At 38.0% G+C, this 23,624-nt stretch overlaps 1 protein-coding gene across 5 annotated transcripts in view; it reads right to left on the bottom strand.

The window, feature by feature from the left end:
* MEI4 (meiotic double-stranded break formation protein 4) overlaps positions 1 to 23,624 on the bottom strand; it is a 231,324-nt gene that overhangs the window by 149,845 nt on the left and 57,855 nt on the right. For 4 of the 5 annotated variants that reach the window (XM_064650094.1, XM_064650093.1, XM_064650091.1 and 1 more), the window contains 2 exons: positions 13,200 to 13,451; positions 784 to 1,319 (listed from right to left, as the gene is read on the bottom strand). In XM_064650094.1, coding sequence (XP_064506164.1) covers positions 784 to 1,319; positions 13,200 to 13,451 — 788 coding nt within the window. Of the gene's footprint in view, positions 1 to 783; positions 1,320 to 13,199; positions 13,452 to 23,110; positions 23,227 to 23,624 lie in introns of those variants that run through there. The other variant, XM_064650092.1, reaches the window with a different exon arrangement.

The following is a 23,624-nucleotide window of genomic DNA, read 5'->3' on the forward strand; positions in this document are numbered from 1 at the left end:
GAGGATTCTCATTTAGTATAATGATAGTGCAGCTGCATACATGGGGAACCTAAATTGGTACATCTAAGTCTCAAACAATACCACCATCATGTCTGTTCCAAGTTACTCTAAAAGTCAGAATGAAAACCAAAAATCCTAAGACAGGCAATGGAATCCACTACTTATGGGGCATCTTATGAAGACAGGTGGGGCATATTTCAGTTGAATGAGGAAACTAACAAGATGGTGCATGGAACAGCACTGACTGATGTGTACAAACAAAATGCAAGGCAGTGCTATTTACTGTTTGTGCTGGAGACGTGCTATTTCTGAATTCTTCACTCATTTGCTGATCTATTTTTAAAACAGAAATTTGCAAATATCTAGAGAGTGACAGACCTTCTGCAGTAAACCAACCTATTTTATCTAGGTGGTCAAAAAAGAATAAAAATAATTGTATATTCGTTACTTTGTGAATATCTACAATATATCTTCAGCAAGAGAAACAATGTGTTTTTCTCTCATATTTTCTATAAAGTTGCTTTTAACTGCCTTTTTATCCGTTCTTAAAAGACCTATACTCAGGAACAGGATAGAACTTCTTGCATGCATGAACAAGAACTGTTTCAAATGCTTTAGAGCATTTATTGCCCATATCACAAAAAAGAACAATCACAAAAATCTCAAAGTGGTATTCTTCGAAATATAATAAGGCAAACTGATATTTAAGAAGTGCATAAAACTAGGAGAATATTCCATTATACTGAAGTGGGGTAGGAAAGATGGAAGATATTTTAAACTTACCCTATTGACACTGCTGTTTCTTAAAATAATTTGAATTAGATTTTTCTTAAATTCTTCCAGCTTCTTGAAACACTTTTTTAAAACATGATTAGATAGTTTAGTATCAGTTATTAAACTGACCAAAACACAAACTGCTTCAGTAAGAAAATTCGAAACTGGAAATTTAGGACTGTTGTAAAAAACAGTCAGTCCATCAAGTAACTGAGACACTGAATTGCATACGGTGAAAGAATCATTCTCAAGCTCTGAGAAATCTGCTTGAAGAATTCCTCCTTCTGACAGTTTTCTTATTTCAAGCAAATGTTGCAAAAACTGTACTGGAGCAGTCAGAGATTGCTCCTTGCTACTATGGCAAAGATTCAATGGGGGAACTTTGACATTATGCTCAGATTGGTGAAAATCTGAAGCTATGCCTAAAGAATCAAATGCAGAGTCATTAGAGACATCACATCCAGAGTCTTCTAGCTGGCTTGAGTAATTCGTAGGGTTTATAGATTCTTGATTCAGAAGAGTTTCAGCAGAGGTACCTGGTTTTCCTGAAACGCAAAGGTGAAAGTTACATTTGTGCAATGTTTCATTATGTATGCTTATGGAAGGTGTTTTCAGGCAAAAATCACATATTACATGTGTATTTTGCTCCCCAAGAACTTCCCATGACTAGAATTTAGCTGTCAAAGAAGATGATATTTTTAAATTAAAGTCAAAACATCACAAGGTAGTGTCTATTTGTGAACAAGGTGTTTTATGCTTACAGCAATTTTGAGTTTCAAACTATCAGGAATTTTAAGTTTTCACATATATAATTTAGGTAGATATAACACAAACAATTTAAGTGAACATCTATACTCCCATTAATTCCCAGGGAAGAAAATGCATGTAAATTTCTGGTGCCCCAAACATTTTCACTACTTTTACTCTCAAGAACTCTGCTTTTAAAAGACAGTGAAGGTCTGTTACTATAATTGCATCAAATAAGATATTCTCCTTTATGTGTACTTTTTCTCCCCAGTCAGGTAAGGAATTCTAACAGAGTCAAAGCTGAACAGAACATTACACTTGATTTTTTTTATTATTTAACAGAGAAAAACATTCACAATCAAAAGCTTCTCCAGTCACCATCTATCTCATCTCATCTTCTTCAAAGACAGCCAAACTATATTACAGAAGGTATGCATTGCATTCACACCAATAAATTACTTTTGTGTACTACTGTAGAATCTCTTTCATCCCATTTCTCACATTAAATACATTTAAGACAGTACCTCTTGGCATAAACACAGTACTAGGTGACAACAGACACCTGTTCTACATGCAACCTATGCAAAAAGATCACACAAAACAAGCAAGAGCAGTGAAGTGGAAGAGCAGTGCACATAAGCATCTTGATGCCACGAGGCAAAGCTAGAACCCCATCTGGTTCTGCTCTGCTTACCAGGGCACAGCCACAAATTGCTTCTCCTCTCTTAAAAAACTTCTATATACTCTTCATATTTTCCACAAGGATCCAAAGCAATACCATACTCCTCTCTCTTTGTATTCTTAAATTAATAAAAGAGCTTATAGTTGGTTTGGCCTAAAAGGAAATAAATGTTTCATTTCATAGCAAGTTAAAGAAAGCATTTTTAACACAGCAATCCAGAGTGTTCTGTGTGCTAATAAAACATTACTCAAAAATTTTTATACAGGCTTCACTAAATTTACAATTTCAAATTGAATTCTGACCATTACTTTAGTCCCTGAAAACATACCAGATCATCCAATGACAGTACTGCTACCAAGATCAAAACTGGAAACATGGTTTATTTATTTATTGTTGAATTTCATGCCTTTAACATTCAGACGTATTCAAACTGCACAGGATTTGTAACAATTGACTCAAAATGAAAGGGCCAACTGTAGGGAAATCAACTGCTTTTTCCAGGACATAGGAAAAGCTGGGCTTTTAAGGCCAGCCTAGCATTTTACAGAATAACACTGTTTCCAAATGCCCTGCATGCCCAAACTTGGAAAGCAAGCAAAGAAGCAAAGCATGCTTCCCATGAACATGCACCAATCTCTCATATCTTCTCTCCCTAGGGTTTTGAGCAAAACACATTCCAGAAGAAAAAACTTGAAAGTTGGTTTTGGTGTCATTTAAGGAAAATAAGCCCTTCTAGGGAATCCATCTACTATGAGTTCCACTGTGAGGGTATTTTATTCCTGTTCTTAATCCCACGGGGCAACGTGAAAATTGCTCATGCGGATATAATGCCAGAAGTCAAAAGAAGAAAGCAAGAACTACGTGCAAAAAATCCATATGTATGTTCACTGATTCTCTTGTGGAAGGAAAAAAAATAGCAGAGGTGAAAGAAAGGAGAAGAAAAGAGAAGAAAAATGGAAGGATAGTACAGCAATATCCACAGGAACCAAACTTGAGCTGTTCTCAAATAAAAGAGAGACCATGTTCAATGAAACACTCCTTCCAGCAGGAGACAATGTTGCATTTACACTTGGGTTTCTATTCACTGACATATCAAACTCCTGTCGCATGATGAGCTTCCAGAAAACCGTGTTACAGTCCCCAATACCAGCATATTCCCAGTTAAATGAGTAAGACAAAATGCTTTAAAAATGTTTACTCGTTTATATGTTCTAGTCATTTGGGGAGATGGCAATTATCTTTAAAAAAAGACAAATAAATAACCCACCAGGTGATACTTATTATTTCCCTCAAAATGCCTAGAAATAGCTTATAATTTATTTCTTGAAAGAAGCTAAACTAATCACTTTGTACTGACCTATTATTTAAAGAAGAAAGCAGTCTTGACATTCACACCATGTGGTTATCAAGTACAGAAAAAAAAAAAAAAGGGCATTAAGCTTGCCTCACACTAACAAGAATCTTTAAACAGTAATTTCAAGAACATTTGACCATAAATATATTGGAACAAGAAATGTGAAAATTTAGTGTATGTAAACTGATCACAAAATTTTACAATGCCTTTATATAAGTAATTAAATCTCTGGTCATGAGCAATTTTGCAGCCTTCTTAAATATGTCACATAAGATTAAGGAAATATTTAAACTCTTAATTCCTGTTTAGGACTTTAGCTCCTTACTACTGTAAGATTCTGAGCTGAAAAAACAAGCAAGATCCTGAGCCCCAAGCAAAGCAAGATATGGTCACAAGAAGAGCCTTGGGGTGCAAAGGCTGGAGAACTGACATCCCTCTAAATATACTCACCACTGCAGAAAGACTATGGCCTGAAAACCAGAAATCATTAAGGGACAGGGGAGTGACTTGCAAACTGTGTACGGTCTGTCAGCAAGGTGTGTAGGCACTAGAACTCACATGTACATTCTGCAGTGGGACCACAAAACACAGAGGCTTTTGTCGGGGCAGTGAGGTGCCAACCAGCCTCATGATTAGAGAATGGGGAGTCTTCAGCTAGTTGTGAGGAAGCAGAGCTCTGGCAAACACCAAAATCAACCCCATCTCCCAAATGCATTCTCTCATACCTAACGTGGGTTGAGAGGCAGCCTGCAGCAGGAGCAGGGGGGGTGAAAGATGCTTTCTTAGACACCTGTGTACTGCCACAGACCAGACAGCATTTGAATGAGGAAGGTCACATGCCATATGTAGTTCAACATTTAAATACTGAAGAAGAGTCCTCAGCTCATTTTACTTGTTGTAAAATGATAAAATGGTCTTCCAGTCTTTTGAAAAACTTAATATATCTGCAGCTCCACCACCATCAGGGACTGTAGAACAGAAAACAGGCTTGAAGGTGGCAGAGGCAAGAAACAAAATGAATACATTATCTGAATTCTGCAAAGAAAAAATTAGTTCAGTTTCAAGCATTAGACATTGTTAATACTCTCTCACTGTGTGAGCATATGCATGGATTATCACCTGAAAATCAAAAACAATGACATTAGACATTTAAAGTTCTCTTAAAACTCGATAGGCTCAGTTCCATTTCTAAAAGAAAGAGGCAATTAAAAATGAGACAATCTTGGAAACCTCTTTGATGATACTGCATTCTGCTTTCCAAGTAGGTGTTCAGTCAATAACCTCTAAAAGGAAATGAAAACCTAAGTGAAATTATGTCCACTTCTGCATTTTTCAGGACTATCAGTTATTCCTCATTTAATCTTCATTGATTGGTTTGTTTGAAGTGCACTTTATATGAACAATGAATCAGGTTTATTCTCTTATTAAAAAACCCACATGCCTTTTCTTCATATGTAAACGTCTCTATTCTGCTGTTTTCATTACTAACAGAGCTGGCTGGTTGAGAAAAAAAAACAGCCCCCCCTAACCCAACACAAACCCAATGATGTGCCATATATTTGGCACACCATTGTTGTCCTGACCTGGAACCAAGCCAAACTTCTGTTTTCACTATTCTGAAATAATAATGGAAAAATGATAAAAAGATTCTAAGATTCTCCAAGAAGAAATTTTAGAAGCCATGTATCCCACACTTTTCATCTGCATTTCCATGTTTTTTTATAACCACCTTGGAAAAAAAATGTCCTGTGTTTAAATCTAGGGTGCTTTTTTTATGCTTTTTAATGCTAAGGTGCATGCTGACATACTTTATCCCATTTAGGAATAATTTCACAGAAATGAATATAGGATTGAGTATCTAAAATTCTCAATGGATTGCTCAATGCCGGGGCATAAATGCTTCTCTGAAGGCTTAGAAGCATATACTTCAATTTGTTAAGGATTTTGCTAACATAAAGCATCTAAATGTTTAGAATTCAGTAAGAACTGAGAAGGATTTTGAGGATATAAACATTCATTTTAGGGGATTTCTGTAGATGACAGCACAAGTCTTTTGTAGTTCAAGTCAAATAAAGAATACTTGCAGTAAAGATATGAAAGGATAAATAATCAGATGACAAACACAGGTCTGGGTCAGTTAATGCTTATCAAGCAGTATGACAAAAGATCTGACAATCTTTACAATATTGACCATCTCAATGACATGACTGAAATTTGATTTCTAAGCTAGATAGGGGATATTTCAAGATATTAAGTGAATTAATGTTACCTATAGGCTGCAGGTCTGAACTGGTGGTACTGAACTGGAAATATTATGTCTTATTAAAATGCTTCACATTGCAAAACAAACTGAGCTTTGCTAAGAGACATGAAGTATCAGCCAATGACATGGATGAAATGAAGGCTGAAATGAGGTGGACTCCTTAAGAAATCAGCTAAAGGATTCCTTCCTAAAAAAACCCTCTTTTCTTGAATATAACATGGTATAAATACTTAGTTTTTCTCTTCATATATACACAAGGACACAAACAAAGATTTGTTTGAGGAACTAAGATTCTAAGCTTGAGTTAGGTTAAGGCTGCCCAAAGAGGTTGTGAAACCTCCATTCACAGGGACATTCAGAAGCTGCCTGGACACAGCTGTGTCCTGCACAACTGGCTCTAGGTGGCCATGCTTGACAAGGGACTTGGACAAGATGAACTTCAGTGGTCCCTTCCAGTGTCAACCATTCTGTGATTCTGTATTTCCAGTGAAAAATTTGACTGATCCTTAGCTTCCTACAGTAGACTTATTGGTGACAGGATTCTAATTGCCATGGCCACACTTCTTAACCTGTTTTTACCATATATGTTTATTTTTCCCCAAAACTACCATTGTTACCCAGAAGAAAAGAAATTAATCTATACTATATTATGAACCCACTTGCTTTTATGAACCTTATTCCCAATAATCACCATTCATCTTATGAGGAACTTGATCTATACAGGCAATTAATAAAATAATAACAAACATTTCCTCTTGTGGGGACAATTGGGTTAGTTTTGCCTCTGAATGGGTTCCTTACACAGAAATCTGGAAAGAAAAGGATGCTTCTTGGGTCCCTTTACCCTAAGTATATGCTAAGAACAGCTGTAGCAATGCCAATGGATAAGATAGAAAGCATCTGCTTTCAAAGGGAGAAAGTTTCCACAACCAAAACAGACCTGTTATCCATGGAAGGAGCAGTACTCTGAGATTTCAATGAATCATTACACTCCAGCTGGTGCTTTCTCCAGATTGCAAATTAACTTATTTAATTATCCTGAAAAGGCCTCAGCTTTCATAAAGTTCCCCATTGTGTCACTACAATTATGGAGAACAGATTTATCTCATCATCATATTGCAAGAGCCATATTCCTATAAATCTGTACTAAACACAATTTAACTTCATTTTTGCCATCTCACAGATCTGTTCGCAATTCTCTGCTTTCCTCATAAAAAATAAAATACTTTTTAGGTTGTGAGACATTCCTTGCAATGCTGCCTACTTGCATTATTTCCACTGGTAGAAGCACGGGAGTACATTAGTACACTTTAGATGTCAAATGATAGTTCATTTTTTAAGTACTGTCTGTCTGACACCCATTATGCCTTAGAGAAAAAAATGTTGAGATGACACACTGGGCTGCCCTTATAGATCTGTATGGAGAGAAGGATACTCTTCTTTTGTCGGAGAGGGAGAGGAAAGGCAGATGTAAGGAGGAAGAATGTCTTTATGCAGAAACATCACGTCCCTAAGCACCAGACAAAAATAATCAGAACTGTTTTCCAAACTAAGTGTTGACTGCTGCCCAATGGAGAATCCTCTCACCTTGGAAGGCATACAAAGAAAGAAGTCAAAGGTACCGCTCAGGGGCTGACAATTCCTCTGCAACTGTCGTGCTTTTGCATTTCTTGCTTTCTGCCAAATACCAGGGGAGAGAAAGTGCTGACAGGACACAGCAATCTGTAACAGCAGCTCATTCAAACATACTGACTTGAAGAAATAGCTTTTATGTAAACATACCATGGTAACTTGGCAATTCCAGTCTATAGTCCTCCACCTTACTACCATGTCATAGGAACTAAAATTGTTGCTAAGTGCTACTCACAGCAGATATAAACATTTCACACTATTTAATCTACTTTCTGGAGAGGGAAATAATTTCTCCTAATAGATTAATGTGTTATTATTATTCAGCTAGATTTGGACTGCTGCTATCTCCACTAACAAGGAAGACTTCTTTATGGGGCTGCAGATAACATATTCACTAAGGAATCTGCATGTTTTGGTCTGACCTTTCTGAATTCATCTGATTGGTTTCTCTTTGAAAATGAGCTTAAACAAAATCTATCATCAATTATGTTCTCTCGCCACTCCTTTTAATGTAAGGAGGCAGAGGAAGCATCACAAATTACATTAAGTCATGATGGAGAGTTTTGCCCTTTCAGAAATTTGAAATCAAATTAGTCAGAAAATATTTGGCCATCACTTTTCCTGCCACCATCAAAGCAGAACTTATCTGATCCTGTCTTTGCCCACCAAGGAAATGCTGGGGCTTTAAGATGAGCACCCAGAGTTTCCCCCTCTTTCCATTGAGCAAGAAATACCCAAGCCATGACTTACAGGGAAACAGAAGGGAAGGGAAGGCTGAATTCTATGACCCAAACCAAGGCTGCTGGTAAACTGGAGTTGGGTATTGTTTATAATCAGTTTTACTTCAGCTGTTGAGTGGGCTGGTTCCAGTTCTGTATGCTTCTACTTACACAGGAAGTCTGAAGTAAGAAAAAAGGAGACTGAAGTGTCTTCATTCATACTAATCTGCAAAGGAAGTTGCTCCCTTTTTCCATGTATACAACTAAATGCCTCAAAGAACACACCAAGTTAAGGAATGAAGCAGGAGATACAATATTTTTTTTTCCTGGCTCTTATTATATTTATTCCCAAAAGAGATACAAGTTGCTTCTTTGACACAGGAAATAGAATATCCTGCAAGGTCAAGCACAGCCTCAGGGTACAGTTAAATATCAGACATTCACATTAATCACATTCTGACTCAGAGTTCAAAGTTTCCCTAAACACACAGAGACGCTACAGTAGGGTGGATTGGCAGCCACACGCTACTGTTGAGGCTGAGAACATGAGGGGACTTCAGGGCATGGCAGATGAAGTTCTACTGTAAATTATCTCTAAAAGGAAGACTAAACTAATTCTAGAAAGGGACAGTGTGGAAAGAATCTGATTTTTATTTCAATTAGAGGAGCAAGCAGTTCAGACATTTTATGTCTACCCACTGCATAAGAAGGGAATAACATGAACCAAGACTGAAGGTGAAGCTAAGGAAGGGAGAACACACACTTGATACAAGTTTTGCCAAACATATACCCTGGATAATTGATTTGGAACCCTTCAAGAGCATCAGCTGAAACCAACCAAGGCAATAAATATCTACCCTTTAGATTGTCATTCTTAAAATATGTGCTTGGCAAAAAAAAGTGTAGAGTACTGCATTTATGCCTTCTTAAGTTGGAGTAACAGCTGCAGGCTTTTCAGAGCTCTTTAAAAGAGCCTGCCAAGAAACAATATGATCATTGATTTTATGAGCTGATAACAGTGAAGGAATTTGTCTTAGAGGACAGGTGCTTCAATCCATGAATCTATCAATTTATCAGTGCTTTGTAAGACCCTTCATCTTTTCATGTAGCTCCCAAAGCAAAGTGACAACAGAAGGCTCAAATACTTTATATCCTTATTCTTGGAATAACACCAAGAAGTTTCTATCCTCCTTACTGTGAAATTTCAATCTGAATCAAAGAAAGGCAGGAAACTTTGATTTAATATGAAATTTGACTTTTTTTCTACTCATGGGCATAGTTGTCAGGACAATACTGTCAAGGTGAAAAATAATGAACAGATAATTACAAAAAGATTTGCTTCTCCTCCTCAGATGATGATGATTGACGTACAGCCAAAAGCACCACCAAGGAATAGAGTCCTTGTATTCAGAAAGGCAACGGAACAGGAACTTGCAGACACAGCACAGTCATTGAATACACACTGCAGCAATTTTATAAACACATTAAACTGTAACAGCTCACACCACCGAACAGTTTACCTGCAGCAAAGCATGCTCCTCCCCCTAAGTTAGGCATCTTTAACTTTTTAAGGGTCTCTGAGAACAAAGAACTGTTCAGATGGGACAAAAATAATTTAGACAACATATCTTTAAAAAATGCATTCTTTGTTCTTTCTCCTTCATGTGTTTGCACATCCATGCTGTGTGCAACTTTATGTGGAGAGGGAAAACAGGTATCGCAGCTTCAAAGAGCTCACAAATTTCTCACATCAGGGAAATAAAACTCCGTGGGCAGTCTCTAATCATTCCTGAAGCCTCTGAAAAGACCTACTATTATTATTACAAACAGCAGGTGGGAGAGGAAAGCTCTCACACTCAGAATGCAGAGCAGGGAAGATACAGCTGCAAAGTGAACCTTGGCTGAAGGACTCAAACTCTTCAATTCTGAAGAGGGACCAGCAGAAACAAATAACACAATATGTTATCCTTACTGCATGAGATTTTCTGTTAGCGGATTTTGTGAAACCCGGGCATTCTTTTATCTACAGGGTTGTTAAACAAAATGCAAGAAAGCCACATAAAAGCTGAGGGTTTGAAACCATTTTAAGAGGTTGCGTTATTTTAAGCAGAACACCGACTCCAAAAATGAGGCTGGAGAAATGAGTAGAGGAGGAAAAGGATCCATGATATCAGCAGATTATTTGGTACTCAGAACAAGCCTAGCTATCCTCATCCCTAAAGAGCATGTCTCTGGTGTGATATTAGGTGGTAGACTCGGGCTACGTATACCATCAACAAAAAACTATACGAATGGCTTGATGGATCCACAGTAGCTTTCAAGTGAACAAGATGAAACAGCACTTCTACTGCTTTTTTTCTCAACTTAGATTCAAGCAGTAACCTCCTCTAGCTTCTAATCTCCATGAGCTTGAAAAAATCTCAAAACTGGCACAACACACAAGAAAGGATTTTTTTATTTTCCCTACAGCAGAAGATGTCAGTGGTGCAGTGGCCCCTATTTCAGGAAGGCTCTGCTCCTACGACCATCTTCCTATATATAATAACCACAGGTGTTCTACTATTAATATATATCACCAACTTGATCAGCAGAGGAATGCATAGATCTCACCAACAGATAGCCCATCTGGTATCAGTAACAATCTCACTTTACTCAAAAAGCAAGAGACCGGGCATTTGTCTCCAATGTCACTGTAATCATGAATGCCCACTAAGCAGTTACATCTGATGACAAACATCCTCTTTCCAAAATAACATATGGCTCAAATCCATTATCAAAAGAGATCACATGCCATACCAAAATTAAAGAAGAAAAAAACCCAAAGAGCCAAAAGAACAAAACATCATAAAAAAAAAATGGCCATCTCAAAGTTACAGTCCAAGAATCTGAAAGTGTCCTTTCAAAGCTAAGGAAAACGTGCATGAAGAAATCTATTCAGTTCAGATTTTCCACATATTTTCGTGCTCTTACACTCAAGTGGTTAAGAGAAACTGAAGGGGAAGACTATGCCCTACTTTTCTCGAACAGTGTGTGATACAGCTGGGGTTGATGTGAACTCCCACAGATATTTCATATGTCAAGAGGTTTTCTGTCTAACAGGTTTATAAACACTCTAGTCACAAAAATAAACATTTCAAGGAAAAAGCAGCTACACACTAATCCTTCAAATCAGTCAGGTGCTGGTTTTGAACTCCAGAGAAATCAAGAAATATAGAAGAATTATGGACAACAGATACTCATCTCTACTATTTATGAGTCCATTAGCTAAAAATAGACTGAAATTAAAGTTTGGCTTCACTAAAAAACTAGACTTGGTCAGATATGTTGAGACCTTGAAAAATTAAAAAAGCTATCCATGAAGAGCAGCTTACTTAAGTGATTTGGGAATCATAGCACTTTTTCTAAGCTAGTCAGACTACTACTAGCAGAATGCAGACTGAATTTTCGAGACAATTCCCCACATCCATATTAGTGAATATTGCAATGGGTGGAGTGAACTATAAACTGCAGAGTAAGCATGCTATTTCCCTGTACAGGTAAAGAAGAAAGTGCAGAAATTTAGTGTAGCTGTAGACATCTAAAATTACAAAAGATTTAACACATTTCATATCTGTGAACAAACTTCACTGTGACTAGAGCAATGAAAATTAACCACCTTTGCAAGGGGTGTTATCTGCCTGGGATGGTTGCTTTTCTCTTCCCCTCTCACAACTAAAATTTAAAGAATCTTTCAAAAGCTAGACTTAGAACACAGAAGCTGCAGATGAATTGGTTTTATTTGCTATGTTTTGGTAATCAATTAGTGTTTACTATGTTCTGCTTAATCCACAATTAGAATATCCTCATCAGACATTAGATGTTAATAAATCCCTCCTGAAATCTCTCTAAAACCTACTTTTACTCTTAGACTTCATGTTTGGAACGGGTTGCAGAGAACTGACACATAAACAATAAGTAAGTATGAACAGTCATTAAACCACTTCTCTAGAGAGAAAAGCCTATTATAAAAATTAAATAAATCATTAGAGCTTCTAGCTAAAGTCTAATAATGCATCCCCCCATCAGTCAAAGTTAGAAACTAGAAATCTCATAAGGCAATAAAGAAGCCACTGTTTCAGTACAAAAGCAGTGTGGTAAAGCCTCATCAAGTTTTCTATGAGGGAAACTTCTAAAAATCTCAAGTCATAAATCAACTATTCATCTTGATTTTAGCGATCCCCTCAACAGCAAACTCTCTCTTTCAGCCCAGAGCATTTTGGCCTCCTTCTCCCAGGGAAACATCTTCCCAGAACCTGGAGACATTCTCCACTGCCTGATTTCCAAGCTCACTCTGTGCCACTGATCTCTTGGAGCAAGCACGACTCACTCCACATGCACGAGTTAGAGAAACAGTGCTGTTTGAACCTATCTGTTTTAGTTTTATTTTTTTTTCATCTTCTTTAACTAACAGCCTCCTTCCTGAGTCCTACAATATCAGACTCACAATATTTTATCATATGCCATAAAAAACCCCATTCACCCATCCAGAGTCTCAATACATTAAGAGAATCAGCAGACATACAGTCTTTTGCCTGCCCAACCTTCCTGTTATACATATTAGGGATTAGCACTTCCAACACATTAGGCTTAAATTCAGATTTTAAACATCTGTAAAGTCATTAAAAAATATGCAAGATGTCTTTAAGACATGTTCCAAATATAAATAGGGTACATCAGTATTCTTACAAACTAGTATCTCCAAGGTTATAGAGTAACATTTAATATTGACAATTTTTGCTGCAATTATTCTGTATAATACATATTGATTCTGAGGGTTAAATATGTAAATTCTGCTTAAGGACCAAATTCTCAAGCACAATCCCATTACAAATTAATTAAGTGTTCCACTACTTCAGAGCTTTGGAAAAAAACCAGAAAGCTGTACACTGAAGACTCTCATATCTAGGTAAAAGAAATGCTACAGGCAACATGAAAGCTATTTGGTTCCCTGCTACTGAAACATAGTCAGAAATTATTTGAGAAACTTACTATTTTCCAAGCAGAATCTTGGACAGATCCGGTTCAAAAGAAGTTCTTGTCTTAATCGAAGAACTTCAGCTTCCAGCACTTCAACTTTCCACTTCCATCCAAAATCTTGTTCGGATACAGTTTTGGCAAGATGCTCAGTATATTCTTTGGAACTCTTCCCTGGTGGTTTCGAGTGGATAATTGCAAAAGCCAATGCTAGTTTTGATATTTTCAAATACCAAATTTGATTTTCTCTTCCATCTTTGATTTCTACTGCATTAGAAAAATAGAAAACAAAAACATTACTTCACTATGACTCCTTTAAGGAAATTATGCACAGTATTTTCTTGACTTTGAAAACTATTTAACAGTGAGACCAATTCTTTTGTTTCTAATGCATTCCTAAATCATCAAGGAGAAGAGTAGAAATACAAGCATCTGTGCACAATGTGAGAATAAAACATACATGAGCTGTACTCCAGCTATAAAAATAAAATTGAGGCAATGTTTGAAAATAATTGTGGAAATAGCACGCACTTCAAATAGGCTTATTCTAGCAAAATTTTAAATTCAAATGTTATCTCGACTAAAACAAAGATGAAGACACTAAAAAGACTAACCTCAAAAAAAACCTTTGACACCCCCTCCTCCTTACCAAAAAAGCCCCTAAGCCCATGACTAAAGAAATCACAGGGGGATTATTTACACTTAAACACAATACATATAATTTTTTACCGTGAGTTTAAAGTGCTCAAAAGATAAAACTTTGAGGCAGTCTCTGATTTTGGACACCTGGTACTGCTGCCCTTGGAAGTTCTAAGTCTACATTAAGCCTCAAGCCTGCAAAAAGGTCTATGTAGACAGCTGCAAGGTGATGTAAGTGGCTAGTAAGGTAAGTGAAGAAGACAGTTTCATCAGGTCTGGTACAAACAATGAGGATGAGGCAAAAGGCACTTTAGGAGTCAGAAAAAGAAAATATTTAACTAGATGATTATGTCATGGGCAACAGCACAGGACTTGGGAACAAAACAGGTAAAAAAATAAATTAAAAATAACTAAAAATAACCAGCCTATCTAATTGCTTGTTTTTTCCTAATTCTACATCAATTTAATTCAGTTGTTTAATGTATTTTTTCTTGAAAAAATACTACTCCCAGACTAATAATAATAATAATAATAAAAATCACTTCATACACTTTTGTCCTGGCCTTGACATCTAAACATTTAACAAAATACTATTTTTTTTCTTGTTATCCAACAAAACTGCATGCTTAGCACTATAATGTCGTGTTGAGTAGCTCTGAAATAGTCACAGCACAGGTTTGAATAAGGTATTTTAGGTCATCCTTTCACCAGATCATCTGCTATCACTAAGCTGATTTCTCCCTTTGGTTCTCCTCAACTTTGGATAGTAAGTCATAAATCATCATATATTCATTTATCCATCAGGGGCACTTACAGAAAGCGCTGCCTTTTAAATATTTCTTTCACCTTGCAAATACTTCTGAAATGCTCAAACAATTCCTGCACATCCCTTGCACACCATCCATTCAGACACACCTGTCAGTTAACACTTTGAACTGTACAGAGCACAAAGGACAAGACTGCAAAAATTCCTTGGGATCTATTTACCTACAGCTATATTTAAGCTATTGTTCTCCACCTGAAACACTCCATTCCTGACCTGAAACAGAGCAAAACCACCTAATCTAAGCCACCAGTGCATTCTTAAATCTAATCAAAGAGTAAACCCTTAGAAACTGAACTATACTACATATGCCCACTACTTAAAGCAGTTATACATTAAATGGTACCTTTTGCAAAATTTCTTACAAAAAATTTATTTCACAAAACTTTTCAATTGATATCTAAGAATTCCAGGGAAAAGCAGAATTCTCTCATCCTCAAAGGATTAGCACCCCTGTGGGACTGGTGTAGGACTCTTGTTTACCTTATACATCAAAGCAAATGTTTACAAATACAGAACCATGCAATTAATTGAACTGCCTTCAAAGCTGTGAATAAAATGAAATACATGGAACCACACTGAAAGAAGAGTAAATAGTAACAGTAAGGTATTCAAAATATTCAGCTTTGAACCTGAAAGGTGCTTCCCAAATTATCTCATCTTCTAAATAGAAGCTGCACCCAGCTACTACTCAGTGTCTGGCAAGTTCCATTCTTATAAAGTTCCTGTGCAGAGCAGAGCCATAAATTAGGGCACACAGAAAGATGTCTTACAAAAGGCTTTCACTAGTGGTTTAACATTTTGGTATCTCCAGAGACTGCTTTGCAAAAGCTTTCTGATTCATCTTCCTTTTAAGGACAAATAAAGATTTACTTTCTGCTTCAAAACATGCTTTGTCAGTATTGGCATTCTCCTTTAAATTACATTCAGGGAAGTTGCAGAAGGACCAACATTCTAGTATGGGACAGGGAATGGCATTTAATATCAACATGTCATGAGTACCTAGGCGCCTTTTATCATCAAAGTCACCACCAATACCTTCTTATCTATGGTACTCTTGTTTATTTCTACTCACATATTATTACAAAAAAACCCCAACAAACAAACCCACGAAGTTAGCTGTCTGGCCACTGATATATTACCACTATGCTACAGTGAAAAGTATAAAATACTACTTTGGTAGCATTTTTTCACCACTTATCACCAGAATAGAGAGAGGCATTTTTTGACTTTGTTTTAAAAAGGGACTACTGTGTTTTAAACATAAAAACCTCTTAGTGCTCAAGGTAATAACACAACACAGACAAGCAAAGGGATATTTCACCCACAACATTCTAAAATACCATCTTCTAAAGGAGATGTATTCCTAATAAATCACATATACGAACCATCATGTCTTACCACCTAATTTAGCTTTAAATCACAGTCCTTAAAATTTCAAATAGCACTCCACCTTAACACTTAGGACATACATTTAGTTAATGACTAGTTAATAAATATTAGTTAATAGAATTTAGTTAATAATTACTTTGAATTTTGAGGAAGGCCTTTTCCTCTAACATCTTATACAGACTCCTACAGTAGGAGTGTGTTACACTGAATGATTTTAAGGAGATATTTTTACTCTGGAGAAAAAGAATCACTACTTTTCTAGAATAATTACTTGTAAAGATGCCGTTAAAAAAAAAAAAAAAGCAGGACAGATCACAAAGCTGATTCTAATTAGAAACAAGACACAATCAAAGCATTCCTGCATATTTCCAGAAAGAGTAGATTTCTCAAAGATTTTATGGAGAACATAGAGCTCTCTCACCTCCTTTCTGTCACTGTCACTGTCACTGTCACCATCTCTCTTTGCTGCCTTTATGATCATGAAAAGAGAAGCCTGTTTAACAAAAAGCAGGAGTTCTACAGGCTGATTCAGGTTTTTCACTGTTCCCTAAAAGGACAACTGCTCTCTCAGAAACCACTGTAAAAGTCCTCTAGAAAATAACACACCGGATGATGCTGTTAGAAATGGAGGGATGCTGGCCAACCATGCATTAGCAAAAATTGCACGGCAATCTGTTGCTCTCAGGAAGTGCTGCACCACCAAATGTAAATACATTCCACTAAAAGCATATTGGCAGCTACAGAGTTTTATCAATAATATTTCTGCTCCTATCAACATAGAAATTACACCAATGCTTAGGTAGAAAAAAAAGTTTTAGACCAAACCAAAAACCTTCCTTGATTGGGAATAGTATCAAGCCAAGAGCAGAAAGAAGTCACTAGTCTAGTCCTGCTAATGCCAAAATATGTACGACAGGAATCAAAAGGATCAAGAATTATCCTCCAAAACATATCTGATTCTGAGTGTTACTCAGTGGGAATAAGTACTTACACACAAAGCTCTATTTGTGTGCTTACTGAGTGTTAAGGAGAGAACCATTAACCCCTTGCAAACTCTGCCAGAAGCAGGGCACAGCACAGATACCATCTGGTGACAGGTTCCCTATGCAACCCCCCCCAGTCCACAAACTGGAAGTGCCCTCAGAGGACCTGATGGGTTGACATCACTGTCAAACAGGACTGGGTCCACAGATTTCCAACACCAGAAAGAGAGATCTCCCTGTCTCCAGCCTTCTAATCCTCCTGCAGGACCCACAGCCCTGCTGAGATCCTAACCATGGAAGGCTGCTGAGCAACTATTCACCTGCAGAAATAATTAGAAAATAAGCCATGAACTGTCCTTTACAGCTCTGTGTTACATAACCAAGGGGAATTGAGATGTAGTGTAAGATTCTTTGAGGACCTTTGATATAAACTTCTGGTAAGTCCCACCTTGTTTTTTACATGGTCTGAAACATGTGAAGAGGAAGTAATTCCCACTAATCAGAAGAAAAAAAAAGCCCACCCCACTAGTTTCAGATGGTCACAATTTTGGTTTGTTTTCTTCTCAGTCTGAACTTCATATATTTAACTCCATTCCAAAGGAGAAAGGTTTCACATTATTGTTAAAAAATGTAAAGAATTCAAATCAGTCATTATTATCAAAAAAAAAGAAAACATTCACTAAAGCTGTGAAACTTGCATCCAAACTTAAGCCATTCATTAGAGTAGTTTTAACAACCTATACAATCTCCTATTTCCAAAAATAGGACCTGCACCGCCACAAAAGGACTGCACCTTGCTAGTTAGTGGTCCCCACTTTCATACCAATTACTTCTTGTCAAAGTCTGGAAGCTGAGGTCAAACACGTGACATCTTCAAAAAACAAGGACAATTCCCTGAGCCCGCTACTGGCATAAAGGCATCCACTCCTCCCCTAGCACTCTCCACTCTCCCAGCTGTCAGAAGATGATTTTCTGCCTCTTACTTCAATGTTTCTATTTTTTTTCTCCACTGTTAACTACATAAAACAACTCAGTCCCTGAGTGCACACTTTTTGTTGTTTTCTTTTTTTCCCCCATGCCAGAATGCACTAGAGTCAACACAGGCTGACAAGGATAACAATAATTTTCTCTCTTTAACTGAAGTGCGGGGATGATCCCTTCATTTTTCTTTGCATTAACACATGTGAACTAGAGTAATTGGTCTCCCAGAAAGGATTAACCTAGAAAAAGGTGCAGTTGAGTTGGCAGTCAGATCAAAATGGACTGCCTGCTGAAGAAAAACCCCAGTGATCTTGGGATGAGCCTACCCCAGCTCCTGGGCCTATGTCCACTGGAGCTCCTCAGCAGTTCTGGATTTCTCTACCATGAGGAGCCACAATATATGCTGCACCAAGACATCAAAGCATGAGCTACTCAGTTTGCACAGGTGAATCCTCAGCTCTAGAGCTTTTAAGAAATTTTTCACGGGTCTTTATGGGTAAGAGAGGTGAATTTTAGATAATTTACCTTTCTGAGTGGTACACAGTTTTCTGACTGATATTGGAAACAGGCAAGTCACAGAGAAACAGGGGGGAGATGGCTAAATTATGCTATGATTTAAAATTATAAGGTACCTCAACATAAAACCAAAGCCTAAACTTGTTTGAAATAATTAAACATTGGAGTAATACTCATTAATGTCAAAGAATTGCAGACCTTAGGCATGATTTCTAAGTTTGCCCATGAAATTCATGGCTAATAATGGAAGAAACTGCTGCAAATGTTATCGACAAAACCTTATTGCTTTCAAGAGGACACTTACTTGTTACACAGATCACTATAATCTGAATTTAAAAATAATTTAAAAAATTAATAGTATAAGACATGAAATGGAGTGTAACTCATTTAACTTCCAGGCCATTCAAGGGCCCAGTTTTCTTCGCATTTGAAATTTTTATTTGAAAATAAGAGGATTTGTCAGGACAGAAATAAATTGTCATTCATCACTACTACACAGCTAAAAATCTTCAGACAGTCCTAAATATTAAAAAGAAATGCTTTTCCTTCTAAATTTAAGTGTATGGTCTGTCCTTAAAGGTACAAATATAAAAGGAAAAATTGACTTGTTGCCATGATTTTTACTTTAACTAGTCTGTCAATTACACAGTGCAAATAAAGGTGACAAAATTACCCACATCTCTGTAACCTCATTCTGCTTTACACAAGAGAAATCAAGATACTGACTCACTATGATGGAGCACAAAACCCTGCAAGTGCTCCAGTGGAACTGGGCTGAGCTGCAGACACATAAGGCCATAACATTAAGTAACAATAAAATAAACTTGATTTAATTGGTATGTCTAGCATAATACTGTCATCCATGTATATAAAAAACAATGATAATGGGACAGCTGCATAATCAAGATGAACCAAAGTATGCCTTCTGTTCCAATTAAGCAGCTTTTATTGTAAAAATGTATATTAAACCACAGCTATGGTTTAATATACACAGTGTCATCTTTAAACAACCTATTCTCGTAACACACAAAGTTATGTAAAGTGGACATACTCACTGAGCAAAGAACTTGCTTTTCCTAAAACAAGCCTAAACAATAACTCCAGCATATTTTAATGGCTCGAAATGCTGAAATAATATTAAAAATAATAAATACTTAAAAGCACGAGAAAACTTGATTTAAATGTAGCATGATTTTTTTCTTCAAACTATTTAACTTCTAAATAATTTTAGTTTCTAAAAGTTTTACAAATTCTCCAAAACCAAATCACATGAATGCATTGAAAAAATATTTTAGAGCTTATTAACATTCCCCAATTATAACTGTTTCAGAGGTTTTAAGAACATAAACGAGCATAATCCCTCAGGATTTCAGTAACATTTTAGAGGTAGGATTCATCTTCTCTTAACAGAAATCTACAATTTAGAAGGCTACAGCTGCCTAGACTTGCTTTATTATCAGTGGGCAGAAACAGAGATTTTGAACATTAAAAATACGCCAAGTTATTTGTACGTCTACTGTGTGGTGAAGTTAAGTCGTGACCCAGAACCATTTGTTTCTCTTCACAGACTACACAGAGTGTTCAGATGACTAGATCAGATGCACACATGCACTGTGGACAGCTAACTTCAGTCAGATGAGTTGCTGCACCACAGGCAGCTAAAGCTGAGACCTTCAAAAAACTATTTAAGTGCCTAATTAACAGGAAAAATTCTGCAAGGCCAAAATCAACACCTTTTAAAGAAGTTTGTAATTCTAGATCTTCTGAATATTTCTGGGAACAAAAAAAAAAAAAAGCTTTCTAGAAGAAACTCCAAAAATCATGGAAAAAAGTTTGAAAAAATAACTTTGTGAACATATAAGCGTTTTCAATGCACAAACAAAATAGCAGACAGGTGCAAAGTAAAACAGAAGGAACGTCAAGTATGCCCAAAATTATATGAGCATAAAACAATCAGTTCAGCCCCTCAAAGTTTCTGTGCATCACTCTTCAATGAGATCATTCAAAAACACTAATATAAGCCTGAGTTTTCTGGAAGTTTAAAATTGTGTATATGTTCTCCCTAGAAGCTGAGAGTTCTTCCCTTTGCACTCTTTTTTCTCCTCCAACAGGCTTTTTTTATGTGTCACTTACAACAACATCTAATTGATCTGGCACACACTACCATTACCATGTATCTCTTTACTATTTTGACTACCAAAGACATGAAAGTATTTCCAGAAAAGGGAATTTATTCTATAAAACCCACTGTTCAGAAATTAAAGTATAACTCAGTGGTACAAATTTATCTATTCTTATGTCAGCACAGATTTCATCCCCTACCAAAACAAAATTGTGATCGTTTAGCCAACTGAATGTAAATCCACTCCGTCTAGGAATTGAGGATACACTTTTCATTGCAGCTTTAAGAGACAGACCATGAAATTCAGACTCTTACTCTTTTACAAAGTTTCATATTTGGTAGTAATAATTACATAAAGTATAAATTTACAGTTGGCATTTTGGACTGTGGAAAACAATCACAGCCTTTATATAATGCTGTTACAAGAAAGCAGCCATATCTCTCCAAGATTTTCTTATTACAAAGACTGCATTAGCTTTTCAATGTAGAATTTCAAAGCAGAGTTCAAAAAAAAAGACAATTATCAAGAGTTTGGAGGATTATACAGAGGCTAGTGACTAAAATATCACCATTTTTCTTTTCAGTTTCACACTTTCAGCCTTTACCTGAACAGGTTGGTTTCCCTATGTTTTTAAAAGACCAGCATCTTTCAGTGAACAAGTTTCATTCAAGTATGCTTCCAGAAAGCATCCATCGTACTTAGAAAACCTTGTTCTTGGGTTTCTGACAGAAATTTAATATTGGCAGAATGAAAGATGAGATTGTTCAAAAGAAAGGAAATGTTTGTACTAGAAAACAAGGAAAAGATTCTAGGAATCTAGCTCTCTAAAAAGCATACAGTATACAATAAAGAACGAAGCCTTATATATACTACAGATACTAACATAACCATAGCCCCATTTGAATATGTAGTGCGTAGATAAGAATTTATGAAGCACTAGAGATTGTAAAAGATAGTGAACCACTGAAGGCACTTGCCAAGCATTTGTAGCCAAGTCCATAGACAAGTACTTTTTACACTTTAATTCAGCTCAATTAATAGTCTATTCAAATTGAAAAAACGTCTGAGTCACAAAGATGGTCAGAGGGCTGGAGCACCTCTCCTATGAAGACAGGCTGAGAGTATTGGGTTTGTTCAGCCTAGAGAAGAGAAGGCTCCAGGGAGACCTTCTAGCAGCCTTCCAGTACCTAAAGGGGGACTACAGGAAAACTGGAGAGGGACCTTTTAGAAGAGCATGTAGTGATAGGAAAAGGGGAAATGGCTTTAAACTGAAAGTGGGTAGATTTATATTAGCTATTAGGAAGAAATTCTTTACTGTGAGGGTGGTGAGATACTGGAAAGTGTTGCCCAGAGAAGCTGAGGATGCCTGTCCTAGTTTCAGCTGGGACATTTTTTCTTAATAGCTGGTATAGTGGTGTGTCTTTTGGATTTATTATGAGAATAATGTTGATAACACCCTGATGTTTTGGCTGTTGCTATGGACTGTTTACCCTAAGTCATGGACTTCTTAGTGCCTCATGCTCTGCTAGTGAGGAGCTGCACTGGAAGTGTTCAAGGCCAGGCTGGATGGGGCTTTGAGCAGCCCAGTCTAGTGTAAGGTGTCCCTGCCCGTGGCAGGGCTGTTGGAACCAGATGATCTCCAAGGTCCTTCCAACCCAGGGTATTCAGTGGTAAGACAAAATTAATCATTGCTTTCTTCCATCAGCCACTGAGAAAAATGCAAGAAACGACGCACTATGATTCCTCAGTTTCAAAGGATGGGGTGATCAGATACAACCATTTGAATTCACTGACATTAGAAATATTCAGTTTCAGGTAAAAATACCAGCAACTTCGATAACTCTTTACTATTCTGTCATACTTGCATATTCATGCAACCTTTTTTTAACAAGTAGAGCACTAATTGAATCCCAGAATCTATCCCATACACAACAATACAGTGTTCTTACTTGTGATTTGGGTGAAATGAACACAAAAAAAAAATTCAGACCTGTAACAAATCAAAAAACTAGGAATCTGAATAAATATTGAGAGAAGACACTCATAGCTGGTATTCTTCATTGTTAATAACCAAAGCAGTGCAACTTCCACGGGAAGGCTTCCATTTCCTTCCAAATAAACTCATCCTTTCCTCAGGAAACTGCTCCTTGAACATTTGAGGCTTGCCACGCCAGGCCTTCCGCCTTGAGAGCCAGGCAACTGTCCCAGAGGAACCAGGAGTGCCAGGGGGCTGTACCAGGGGGCTGTCCCAGGGGAACCAGGAGTACCAAAGGGTGTTCCAGGCAGCCCCCAGACCCGCACCCCTGGGCGCGGGGTTTACACACGGGGGATGTCCCCAAAGGCCAGAGGCACTCACTGACACCGCGGGGTGGGGGCACCTCCTCAGGCTGCTGCCTCCATCCCGGAGCCTTCTGTCACCCTCCCTCACCGCCTTCCCGGGCAGCCCCGAGAGCTTCGGGCCCGACCCACCTGCCGCGGCCCCCAGCGCCATGGCGGGGGCAGCGCCTGCTGGCCCGGGCAGTGGGACGCGAGCTCACCGCCCCGGCTGGGATCTGGGATCAGGCACAGCGCCAGCCCCGAGGCGCTGTGGTGCGAGCTCCTCGGTGCGGGCCCTCTGCGTCCCACTCGTGTCGATCTCGGCCACACACGGGTGTTTCGTGCGGGTGTTGGAAGAGCTTACGGCCTGGGCCTCGCCGCCCGCTCCAAGGCCGCCTCAGTCGGGAATGTGCAGGGAGGAGGAAGCCAGGGAGCCCCGCAGGAGACATGTGAAGGCCCCTTGTGCCGCCAGAGAAGGAGGGGCTGCAGCCGCGGGCAGGCTTTGGGCGGTGTGGCCCTGCGGAGGGTGCGGGCCCAGCCCGGGACCCGCCGGGCGCTTGGGCCTCGCCTGCTGAGGGCGAGGTGTCTGTCAGAGCTCACCGTCCCCTGGGTCACCTGGGAGGGCCCCCGCGCTTGAACACTTTTTACTGCTGTAAATTGCATGCAG

This window comes from Pseudopipra pipra, chromosome 3 (assembly GCF_036250125.1).
Source record: "Pseudopipra pipra isolate bDixPip1 chromosome 3, bDixPip1.hap1, whole genome shotgun sequence".
In the NCBI taxonomy this organism is placed as follows: domain Eukaryota; kingdom Metazoa; phylum Chordata; class Aves; order Passeriformes; family Pipridae; genus Pseudopipra; species Pseudopipra pipra.